At 34.5% G+C, this 13,313-nt stretch overlaps 1 protein-coding gene and 1 pseudogene across 2 annotated transcripts; both read right to left on the bottom strand.

Moving 5' to 3' along the window:
- Positions 1-767: 767 nt before the first annotated feature.
- On the bottom strand, positions 768-4,130 carry LOC142614154 (uncharacterized; annotated as a pseudogene).
- Positions 4,131-7,364: 3,234 nt separating this feature from the next.
- LOC142611687 (uncharacterized) lies at positions 7,365-11,035 on the bottom strand. Of its 2 annotated transcripts, none has more exons than XM_075783788.1 (2): positions 8,006-11,024; positions 7,365-7,874 (listed from the first exon to the last, which is right to left on the bottom strand). In XM_075783788.1, the coding sequence occupies exons 1-2, from the start codon at positions 10,767-10,769 to the stop codon at positions 7,537-7,539; spliced, it is 3,102 nt and encodes a 1,033-aa protein (XP_075639903.1). In that variant the 5' UTR covers positions 10,770-11,024; the 3' UTR covers positions 7,365-7,536. The 2 variants fall into 2 exon arrangements, with proteins under 2 accessions (XP_075639903.1, XP_075639904.1); XM_075783789.1 differs by having other exon boundaries at positions 7,804-7,922; positions 7,991-11,035.
- Between the last annotated feature and the right edge of the window lie 2,278 nt (positions 11,036-13,313).

Raw genomic sequence — 13,313 nt, forward strand, 5'->3', positions numbered from 1 at the left:
TAAAAGGAATAAAAAATAAATAAGAAAAAAATAATTATGTGGCTGATGACGTGGTGCAACAGGAGCTCAGCAACAATAACTGTTACACTTTAATTTTTAGAAATATATAGATTTGGTCAATTTTGCTATTTATATATATATATATATATATATATATATATATTTTTTTTTTTAAATTTATTTTGTTACAATTTTCAATTAAAGTCAAAATAAGGCCCTTGTCTATTTTAGGACATTTGCTAGAGTTCATAGAATTTGGTTTTGTAATTTCTTTTTTTAAAATTTGAATTTTTGGAGTGTCTTTTAGGATTTCCTTTAACTCCTCTAGTAAACTCAAGATTTCGTTTCTTATTCATATTATATTATATCCTCCAAAGAAATTGAGAATTTCATTAATTTCCACTTGTCATGTCATATTTTCTATTCATTAATTGTCAATAAAGATATTTTTCACGCATTTAAAATGTTAAGGACTTAAACTAAACGTTACAAAGGTTAATGATCATTTTAAAACACAGGAGAAAGGTTGAGAACCAAATGTATAACTAAACCAAAATTAAAGTATCTCCTCAACAGGTTAGTGATTGTATTGTATTGCAAATTTTACACTGCTTTTTGTATAGATATATGCTACATTTGTGATATGTAGATTCACTGATGAGTATGCCTTACAAGTTTGCGCATTTATACCTGTTTCATGAAATGCCATACTATATATACCTCAGGTTTCAACTTTCAAGTAACATTGATCACATCAATTTTGGATTTTGTATGTTTCTTTTTTCTTCTTGGATCACTCTGCACATCAAATGCAAATGGGGAGGATTGTGTTTGCGCACGGAGAATCAATGTGAGATATCTTGAGTATTTGATGATGTCGGCAATCACATATGTTCGCAGCAGACATAGTAACCTTATGATTTAGGGCCTGACTAGTTGTCCAGGTGACACTGTTGTAGGAATCTGCACAATTGAGGATGATAACCGCCTAGAAATCATTAGCATGGTTGACCTAGATTGTGGATTAGCATGTAAGCAAGCAGTTGCAATAGTTACAATCTTTATCAGTTCATCCCAAACTTGACCTGTGGGAGGTTGAAGGCGTTGGCCCAGTACATCCTTCAGCAATATGTTAGTTGATGGGGACAATGCAGATTAGATGAAATCACCAGGATGATTTTCTTTGATCACTTCAAGTGCTAATACTCCAAAGCTATACACGTCACATTTCTCAGTCACCTGCATTGTGTAAGCAAGCTCTACCAATATTTGGGAGAGGTGAGAGTCAAAGAAAAATTAAAAATCATATAAAAAAGAGTTGTCATATATTGATGCTTTGCTCAATGTAAAATTGACGGAAGTGTGAAACAATTTTTACCTGGTGCTACATATCCATATGTGCCTGCAAAGTTTGTCCAATTTGATGAGTCTTGCTTCAGAAGCTTAGCAGTGCCAAAGTCAGAAACATGAGCTTCATAATCAAAATCCAGCAAAACATTCTTGCTTGATATGTCTCTATGAACAATTGGCGGCGAACAATCATGGTGCATATATGCCAAGGCATGCGACACCCCTTTAACAATATTCACCCTCCTACTCCAATCCAATTCTTTAGCCTCTTCTTCTTTGCTTAGGATTGCGGCCAAGCTGCCCTTCTCAAGGTACTCATACATCAACAACGAGTGTTGTGTTCTTGAACAAAAGCCATATAGTTTCACAATGTTCCGGTGTCGTATTTCTGTTAATGCCACTATCTCATTAAGAAACTCCTTCTGATCTATCACATTATCATCACATGATGAAGCGTGGATTTTCTTTACAGCTATAATATCACCCGAAGGCAATTGTGCTTTATAAACGCTTCCATATCCACCCCTCCCAAGGCAATAAATGGCATTAAAATTGTCAGTGGCTGCTATAATTTCTTCATACATTTTTTTTTCGTCAAAGATTGATATGGGATACAATTCATACAAGTTTTCATTGTGTTCTTTTGGGGAATCTTTCTTTCTTCTTGTAAAACTTATCAGTCCCACAAATGCAAATAGAAGTACAAGTACTCCCAAAAGGGGAAATATGATCATGAACACGATATTACGAATTCTTTGTTGTTTGTCTGTGGTGTCCAGTTGACAAGGTTGTAGTCCTTTCACCTGGCCACACAATCCTTTGTTCCCCTCCAATTCTTCAAACGAAGCATTTTGAAATGCTATGTTGTTGGGAATGTGACCCCAGAATCTATTGTTTGCTATGTTGACATCCGACAAGCCGTGCATATTCTCAAAAACCGCAAGACTTCCAGAGAGGTTGTTATAGGATATATTCATGGTCTGCAAGCTTTGCAAGTTCATAAACTCCAGTGGTATCTCTCCAGTGAGATGGTTGTGACTCAAATCTAGTGTGGACAGCTGGAAAAACATGCCCATCTCAATTGGAATTCCTTGGCTTAATTCATTGTGGCTCAAATCCATATAGAAAAGGCGTGAGAAGTTCCCTATACTCCCTGGAATGGACTTGCTCAATTTGTTATTGGATAGGTCAACATAATCAAGGTTTGTCAAGAACCCAACCTCTGAAGGTATACCACCTGAAAGTTGATTGTTGCTTAATACAAGCTTCACCAAAGAAGTCAACCTTCCCAATTCCATAGGAATCTCCCCAACTAAATGATTTGAAGAAAGATCAAGAACATTTAGTTTAGTTATGTTTCCAATCTCAGATGGTATGGTACCAGTAATACCATTTCCTCCAAATTCTAGATTTGTTAGTATTGAGCTCTGTCCCCAGTTAGGTGAAATTTCACCATGAAGTTTATTGTTGGCAATGTTTATGTAATACAAGTTTGGATAGATGCCAAAAACTTCAGATATATTTCCAGTCAGTTGGTTTCCATCTAGACGAACTCTATATAAAGTTGTGCAGTTTCTCAAGCTTTTGGGAATTGGACCGGTTAGATTATTACCATTGACAGTAAAGTTTCGAAGCAATCCATTTTGGCAAATATTTTGGGGCAAATAACCGGTCAATTTGTTTCGGGCCACTCGAAACACAGTCAACTTCATGAGATTTTCCACCTCTTGAGGGATGGAACCAGAGATTTGGTTGTCATGAACATAAAATTTTTCTAATTGGCTCAATTTACCAATTGAAGTTGGAAAAGAACCATTGAGTTTATTTACACTCAATTGAAGAAAAACAAGAGACTTCAAGTGTCCAATCTCTTGTGGAATAGCACCCGAAAGGCTATTCTGGGAGAGATCAATATAGGTAAGATTTCCTAGTTCACATAATGATGTCGGGATAGAACCAACAAGATTGTTTTTTTGAAGGCTCAGACATTTCAGTGATTTCAAATTCCCTATTTCTCTAGGGAGGGGACCAGCTAAACTATTGTTATTTATGTAAAGTTCAACCAGGTTGGTGAGATTTCCAAGTTCTAAAGGAATGGAACCAGATAGTGAATTTTGATCAAGACATAAGTAACCAAGATTGCTTAAATTACCCAAAGAAGGAGGAATAGGACCGTCTAGATAATTGCTTTGCAAAGCAAGCACATTAAGAGACCTTAACTGACCTATTTCTTGAGGAATTGAGCCATCTAATTTATTCATGCCCAAACGCAAGACCTTAAGGTTTGTTAGTAGGCCAATTTCTGGTGGGATTTTTCCACAGAACTGATTAATTGACAGGTTCAAATAGATGAGATTGGAGAGGTCACCAATCTGAGGTGGAATGGTACCAGAGAGTGAGTTCTGACTAAGATCAACATATTCAAGATTAATAAATGAGGAAAATGAAAAGTCATGTAGTGAACCCTTTAAGCTTGAATGGCTAAGATTTATTTTTATGACACTTCCAACAGGGTTGCATGAAATACCAATCCAATTACACGGGCTAGTGCTTGAATTTAGATTGGTAGAAAAATTGGTGGCATCATTAGGAAGCAAAGTCCATGAAGATAGCTGAGATTGGGCTTCGTTTTGGAGGCTGGCTTTCCATGTGACAAGAGCATCAGCTTCCTCAGACGTAGATGCATGAGCAACAATTGACAATGCAACAAACAGAGTAATGAAAGCAAAGCAAATATGAGAGCGTACCTTCTCAAAGGCTGATGCTGATCCCATTCCCATAATTTTGTGTTGGTGGTGAAGCATATGAATTTTTTTTTTTTTGCTGAATAGGTATATGATTGTTTAAGGCTTCATTTTAGGTAGATATTCATATTATCCCTCATTTGTCCTTTCGTGTTCACAAAAGAATAAAGAATCTAGCTTGAGAAACTTCATTGTTCATTCTCAACTTCTTCATGTTTATAAGTTATAATTGATGTGATGGCTCTGAGATGACATTGTGGTCAGTTTGTTTTCATCGTTTTTTAGCCCATCGTTTTTAGTATAGAGATGAGTTTGACTGTTTGTAATGTTTTGCTTTCTCTTCTTTGACTCTTTGTGAGAAGCCTAAGGGCCGTTTGGTACATGTGTTTAAAAACTGAAAATTATTGTTTAAAAATATCTATAAAAATACGTATAGGTGTTTTTTAAAAAAAAATACGTAAAATATTATTTAAAAACTAAAAATAGTTGTTTGAATACAGCCACCTAACACTCCCTAGACTTTTTAAGGTAGGACCCTAGGAGCTCAACAGCTGAGGAAAACTCTATCCGGAAGTGGTAACGAAATTTAAAGAAATCAGCTTATTTGTTAAACAAACTTTTTCTCTTAAACAAATAAGCTAACCAAACACGCTAAAATGCTTCAATTTAATTTTAGTACACTTCATTCTGGTACGAGAAATGGCAATACTTGAATCTCAAACGGGAAAATACTTGCAATTTAAACAAATATATAAACACACACACATTATATATATATATATATATATAAACATCCTTTAGAATTTAATTAAGATCCTTTTTTTATTATCAAGGAATGGATTACGTGTTGGATATGTAGCCCCATCAAATCATCAAAGTGTCATTCTGGAAACAAAAGAAAGCAAAAGAAGATTTGATTATCCAATCATAAAAAGAACAGAAGTCTTTACCCGCAATGCATAGTTTGATACCAATATGGGCCACGGGCCACGGGCCACAAAACCCCAATATCTCAGGGGAGTTATCACTCATATATATATATATATATATATATATATATATATATATAGGGAGGTAAAGCTAAAAGAAAATTTAATTAGATTTCAAATTAGAATTCAATTAGAGTCTAATTTTGCGCCACGTGTCCTATCTAATCTACGTTTTTTAATTTTTGTACCAAATGAGTTAGTTTCGGGTTAAAAACAAGGAGTCCAATATAAGTAAACCATAAATAAATAAATAAATTGAATGATTTTATATTTATGAGTTTTTTTTTGTAGAACTAAAAATAATTCAAGTTTATAAATCATCTATGTGTATATTATATATATATATATAAGTAAAACTGAGAGAAAATCTAATTAGATTTTAAATTGGAATTCAATTAGAGTCTAATTTTGAGCCACGTGTCCTATCTAATCAAAATTTTTAAATTTTTGAACCAAGTTAGTTAGTTTGGTGTAAAAATTACATTTCAATTAGAGTTTAATTTTACGGCACGTGCTCCATCTAATCGAAATTTTTAAATTTTTGTGCCAAATGAGTTAAATTAGAGTAGAAAACAACGAGTCCAATATAAATAGATCATAAAAAACATAATCATATATCTAACACTATATATAAAATTAGAGCAAGAGAGAGTTTGAATGATTTTATATTTATGAGCCTTTTTTTATAACGAAAAAAAATTCATTTGGCACAAAAATTATATATATATATATATATATATATATATATATATATATATATATATGTATGTATTAATAGGTAAAACTTAGAGAAAATCCAATTAGATTCTACAATTACAGTTCAATTTTGCGCCATGTGTCCTAAATTATTTATTTTTAAAGAGAATTGTATTTCTTAATTTTGGTATCAAATGTGGGACCATATCATAAATATCCATTCAAGTGAGTTATTATGTACAAAAACCAAAGAGTCTAGAGTTAATGAGCATAAAAATATATTAAAAATTGACAATTTACATTTTCTACCTAATAACATTGTTACAAGACTTTTTAAAGAGTTAAAAATATATATAAGAATGGCTATCAATAATATTTAAATTATACATGTAAGATTATTATACTATACATCTTAATGTATATCTTTTAAGTAAACTCATGCAAATGCATGGGGTTACAAGCTAGTAATATTTATACATACAATTCTGTTTAATTGTTTTTACTAACATTTCCATCATTTAATTTTATTTAATTAAAAAAAACTCTATAATCCTACAAAAATATCTAGATTGTCAATATTGATTTGAAGGATTATGAATCAGGCATGCTCACATAAATGCAAAAGAATACCCTTTAATCGATTCAATGTCTCTAGCTATAGATAGACGGTAAGCAAATTAGTATGAATCACATATACTCAAATAAATACTAAATAATACTCTTTAATTGATGTAATGCCTCCAGCAACAAATAAGGTTGTAAACGAGTTGAGAGTTATCAAGTATTGAATGTACGAGATTGGCTTCACAAAAAAAGTAAACGGTCAAGTTTGACTCGAGTTCAAACCATGCCTACAAACAATGTTTAAGCATAAGCTTGTCAAGAATTCCAAAAACTTGAGATTGACTTGATTCTTTTGTCAAGCAGAACTCGAGTTCAGTATCAAGCTTTTGAGCTCAAGATCCAATATAAGTACATGATTAAGCCCATATGAAACATATTGTTACGTCCATTTGGATTGGATAAGTGTTCTTAACTTATTAACAAGCTTAGTAAAATATGAGTTTATATTGTTCAAAGTTCATATCAAGCTTATTACTAAGCCTATTAATTAGCCTAGGCTTGGTTTGTTGTCTATCAAACCCTATTGTTTACAAGCTTGTTCATGAAGAAATTTATTTTTACTTGGGCCCAACTCGTTTATTAAACAAGCCTAAACTAAGAATCAAGCTTGATTTATATATAAACAAATAAACGTAAACAAACATTTTATTGAGCCAAGCCCAAACTATATCTAAATGGTTTGGTTCATTTACAGTTTTAGCTACAAAGTACGATCACCTTAAGGAAAAATATTTGAAAGGTTATGGACTACTTTAAAACAAAAGGTTGAAAAATAAATGTGTAATCAACACAAAATTAAATTATCACCTAAGCAAGTCAGTGTTTGTGTATTGCTAATTGTACATTGATTTTTGTGGAGATATGTGGGTTCACTGCTGAGTACGCCTTACAAATTTGCACATTATACCCGTTTCATGAAACGCCATATACACCTCAGGTTTCAACTTTCAAGTAACATCAATAACATCAATTTTGGATTGTGTATATTTCTTTTTCCTTCTTGGGTCACTCTCCACATCAAAAGCAAATGGAGAGCATTGTGTCTGTACATGGAGAATCATTATGACATATCTTGGGTATTTGATGATGTCAGCAAGTACATTTGCTTGCAGCAGACATAGTAGCCTTATGATTTAGACCCTGACTAGCTCTCCCGATGTGACTGTTGTAGGAATCTGCACAATTGAGGATGATAACTGCCTAGAAATCATGAGCATGGTTGGCCTAGATTGTGGATTAGCATGCAAGCAAGCAGTTGTAATAGTTACAATCTTTATCAGTTCATCCCGAACTTGACCCGTGGGAGGTTGAAGGTGTTGGTCCAATACATCCTTCAGCAATATGTTAGTTGATGGGGATGATGCAGGATAGATGAAATCACCAGGATGATTTCCTTTGATCACTTCAAGTGCTAAAACTCCAAAACTATAGATGTCACATTTCTCGGTCACCTTCATTGTGTAAGCAAGCTCTGCCAAAATTTGGGAGAGGTGAGAGTCAAGGAAAAATTAAAATCATACAAAAAAGAGTTGTTTTCATTATTGATTTATTGATGCTTTCTTTGCTCAATGTAAAATTGAAAAAGTGTAAAATAATTTTTACCTGGTGCAACATATCCATATGTGCCTGCAAAGCTTGTCCAATTTGATGAGTCTTGCTTCAGAAGTTTAGCAGTGCCAAAATCAGAGACATGAGCTTCATAATCAGAATCCAGCAAAACATTCTTGCTTGATATGTCTCTATGAACAATTGGCGCTGAACAATCATGGTGCATATATGCCAAGGCATGTGAAACCCCTTTAACAATATTCACCCTTCTACTCCAATCCAATTTTTTAGCTTCTTCTTCTTTGCTTAGGATTGCGGCCAAGCTGCCCTTCTCAAGGTATTCATACATCAACAACGAGTGTTGTGTGCTTGAACAAAAACCATATAGTTTCACAATGTTTCGGTGCCGTGTATCTGTTAATGCCACTATCTCATTATGTAACTCCTTGCGATCTGTCAAATCACCATCACATGATGAAGAGTGGATTTTCTTTACAGCTATAATATCACCTGAAGGCAATTGTGCTTTATAAACGCTTCCATATCCACCACTCCCAAGGCAATACATGGCATCAAAATTCTCAGTGGCTGCTAGAATTTCTTCATACATTTCTTTCCCATCAAAGGTTGATATGGGATAAAAGATTTCATGGCTTTCTCCCTTTGTACATTCATTTCGTGGCTTTCTTCCTTTTCTTATAAAACTTGTCAGTCCCACAAATGCAAATAGTAGTACAAATACTCCCAAAAGGGGAAATATGATAATGAACACGAGATCATGAATTCTTTGTTTTTTGTCTGTGGTGACCAGTTGACAAGGTTGTAGTCCTTTCACCTCTCCACACAATCCCTTGTTCCCCTCCAATGCTTCAATTGGAGCATCTTGAAATGATTTGATGTTGGGAATCTGACCCTGGAATTGATTGTATGCTATGTTGACATCCAACAAGCCGTATAGTATCTCAGAAGCTGTTAGAGTACCAGAGAAATTGTTATGGGATATATGCATGGTCTGCAAGCTTTGCAAGTTCATAAACTCCGTTGGTATCTCTCCTGTGAGATGGTTATGACTCAAATCTAGCACGGACAGCTGAACTAACTTTCCCATCTGAATTGGAACTCCTTGGCTGAACTCATTGTTGCTCAAATTCATATAAAATAGGCTTGAGAACCTACCTACACTTCCTGGAATGGACTTGCTCAATTTGTTATTGGACAAGTCAACATAATCAAGGTTTGTCAAGGATCCAAACTCTGAAGGTATACCACCTGAAAGTTGATTGTTGCTCAATATAAGCTTCACCAAAGAATTCAACCTTCCCAATTCCTTAGGAATCTCCCCAACTAAATGAGTTGAAGAAAGATCAAGAACACTTAGTTTAGTTATGTTTCCAATCTCAGATGGTATGGTACCACTAATATTATTCCCCCCAAGTTCTAGATCTGTTAGTGTTGAGCTCCTTCCCCAGTTAGGTGTAAGTTCACCATAAAGTTTATTGTTGGCAATGTTTATGTAATACAAGTTTGGATAGATGCCAAAAATTTCAGATATATTTCCAGTCAGTTGATTTCCATCTAGACGAACTCTACATAAAGTTGTGCAGTTTCTCAAGCTTTTGGGAATTGGACCTGTTAGATTATTACCATTCCCAGTAAAGTTTTGAAGCAATCCATTTTGGCAAATATTTTGAGGCAAATAACCTATCAATTTGTTTCGGGCGACTCGAAACATGGTCAACTTCGTGAGATTTTCCACCTCTTGAGGAATGGAACCGGAGATTAGGTTGTCACGAACATAAAAAATTTCTAATTGGCTCAAATTACCAATTGAACTTGGAAAAGAACCATTCAGTTGATTTACACTCAATTGAAGAACAACAAGAGACTTCAAGTGTCCAATCTCTTGCGGAATGGCACCCGAAAGGTTATTCTGGGAGAGATCAATATATGTAAGATTTCCTAGTTCACATAATGATGTCGGGATAGAACCAACAAGATTGTTTTTTTGAAGGCTCAGACATTTCAATGATTTCAAATTCCCTATTTCCGTAGGCAGGGGACCAGCTAAACTATTGTTATTTATGTAAAGTTCAACCAGGTTGGTAAGATTTCCAAGTTCTAAAGGAATGGAACCAAATAGTAAATTTTGATCAAGACATAAGTAACCAAGATTGCTTAAATTACCCAAAGAAGGAGGTATGGGATCATCTAGATAATTGCTTTGCAAATCAAGCACATTAAGAGACCTTAACTGACCTATTTCTTGAGGAATTGAGCCATCTAACTTATTCATACCCAAACGCAAGACCTTAAGGTTTGTTAGTAGGCCACTTTCTGGTGGGAATTTCCCAGAGAACTGATTCATGGACAGGTTCAAATAGATGAGATTGGAGAGGTTACTAATCTGAGGTGGAATGGTACCAAAGAGTGGGTTCTTACTAAGATCAACATATTCAAGATTAATGAATGAGGAAAATGAAAACTCATGCAGTGAACCCTTTAAGCTTGAATGAGTAAGATTTATTTTGATGACACTTCCAACAGGGTTGCAAGAAATACCAAACCAAGTACATGGGCTAGTGCTTGAATTAAGATTGGTAGAAGAATTGGTGGCATTATTAGGAAGCAAAGTCCATGAAGAAAGTTGAGACTGGTCTTCATTTTGGAGGCTGGCTTTCCATGTGACAAGAGCATCATGTTCTTCATTGGACTTAGATGCAGAAGCGACAATTGATGATGAAACAAACAGAACAATCAAAACAAAGGAAATGTGAGAGCATACCTTCTCAAAGGTAGATGATGATGATCCTATTCCCATAGTTTTGTGTTGGTGTAATTACTTTAATGGATAATGATGATAGAGAGCTTCATTTGAGGTAGATAGTATTTCTCATTCTTCCATTCATATTCAAAAAAGAATAAAGATTCTAGCTTGAGAAACTTCATTGCCCATTCCCATCTTCTGAGTTTTTATGAATCATAGTAATTGATTAATGGGATGGCTGTGAGATTACATTGCGAGGGGTTTGTTTTCGTCGCTTGTTAGCCCATCACTTTTAGTTCGGCGATGACTATTGACTTTTTGTATTGTTTTGACTCTTTGTGCAAAAGTTTGACCTTTTAAGGTAGGAACGTAGGAACCTAACAGGCACAGCCGAGGATAACTCCATCCGGGAGGGATCAAGAGAGAATTTTCAGTCTTCAAACGCAAGAATCCCAAGGGATTTGAATTCTTGAAGTTGAAAATACTAATACGTAACCTTGTAGCGCATTTGGATAGCAGGATTGAGTTTGTAGGTTTGGATTTAGGCGATTAAAATCCAAATTTCTTATTTGGACAGTTTTAAAAGATGAAAGATTTGGATTTGGCAAAATTCACCAACAATTTTAAACCTATAAAAATCTTGAATTGAATTGATATCTAAATTCAGTGCATTTAAAATCCAAATTCAAGTTTTTAAATGCAATCTTAAATTAGAAAGCTCATTGTGTTATACTATATATTTCAATTTGAAAAAGATACATGGAAATTTAACAATGTTTGGTGCGGAAGATTTTGCCAACTTTACCTTCTGTATTCACATATAAGCCTACAAATTAGAACAAAGAAAAATAGACAGAATACTGTATTCAAAGTTCAAACTATTCGGCCTAATTAAGTTTAGGTAGACATCATTACACATATGAATCCAAATTAAATGAAAATTTTCTTCGTTCTCAGCTTATTCAGTTGTTGAAACACAAGAATCAAATGGAGAAATTTTATTCATTATCTTCTTCTCCGTGATTTTTTTTTTTTTTTTGACTAGTTTCATAGAGCTGTCACTTGTCATATACTAGTATTTTAATTTGGAAGCGACTTCTAGAAGTTGAATATCAATAATGTTTCGCATCAAAATCTCTGCCACTCAATTATTCTTTTATTTTCTATTCTTTGTACACTCTTTGTCTCTTTCTGTTAACACGTACTTTCTTTAAAAACGTGGTGCTCCCATAGAGTTGTCATATATTTTAAGGCCAAAAACTTGTTTTCGTCTCTATATTTTCATTTGATTTTTATCTCGGTTTTTAACTTTTTTTTCCACTGCTTTTACTCTCTATCCTGGAAAACGCGTATCGTTTTTGTCCCTGCCATTGCATCAGAGATGAAAAATGCATACGTGGCAAACGGAATAGATTGTTAGCACTCTAAAAACTGATGGGGTCATTATAATACTAATAAAAAAATGTTATTTGGCATTAAAAAAATGCCACATCAACATCTAAATTTAAAAAATTAATTTATTAATTTTAACTAAATAAAAATCAAAATTCACATGAATTAAGATCTAAAATATCTTGAACAAGAACACCAACCTAGACTTAAGATCTCAAATTGAAAACCAAAAACCACAAATTGCACAAAAACTGCCACTCCACCATGTTTGAAGCTCAATCAAATTCACACACAACCTCCATCACTCCCTCTCACACAACCTCTCTCACTCTCAGATTAGATCAAATCAGATCACACACTCAACCTCTCTCACGTCTCAAGATCTCTCACTCTCCACGACACCAATCGTTGCCGCCGCCGAGCTCCGATCCACAATTCTCTTGTTTTTTTTTCTACTCTTCGTCTCTTTATCTCACTCCTACCTTCCCGGCGTTGCTCCTCGCGATTTCCAGAGTATGTTCCCTTATAATTCAAACCCATTTCTCAAAATTTGTGCTTTATTGTTTGAGTTCTATTTGCTTTATGTGGAGTAGTATTAGATCTAGGTTTTTGAGTTTGATATAATTTTATATTGTTGTGGATCTGTGGGATTGTTTTTGAGCTGTTTTTTGATTATGGGTTTTGTTCGGATCTGGGTTCCTCTTTTTTTCTTTTTTCTTTTTTTTCTGGTAATGAATTTATAGGTTTCTCATTGAATGGGGTTTAATGGATTTTCTAGAATTTGATTTTGATGAGGGTTGAATTCATGTGAAGAATTTGAGTAGGTTGGAGAAATTGTGCAATATGTGGAGTTTGGCAAAAGTTTTGATGGATGTTTGGCAGAGATTTTGTGGTAGTGGTTGATGAAGCAGAATCTCGTCGATTGCTTTGGGGGTTTGTCCAGATGGTGCCGGTTGTACTCTGACAAACCTACGGGAGCAAGAACTTACTCGAATGGTCACCGGTGTAGTGCCTGCCACAACGCCTCCGATGCCAAAGTCAGTGTGAAAGAAGGTAGTAGTCAAAATATCAAGAATAACTTAGTATAGGTTGTGATGATGTGTGTACCTTGTATTGGTGTTGTGAGGGTTTTATATATCCTTGGGGACTATAGTCGTTGGGGTGTTAATGATTCCCCTAATAACGTCTCCGGTGGAGTAATGGGTT

Source organism: Castanea sativa, chromosome 10, assembly GCF_040712315.1.
Source record: "Castanea sativa cultivar Marrone di Chiusa Pesio chromosome 10, ASM4071231v1".
NCBI lineage: Eukaryota > Viridiplantae > Streptophyta > Magnoliopsida > Fagales > Fagaceae > Castanea > Castanea sativa.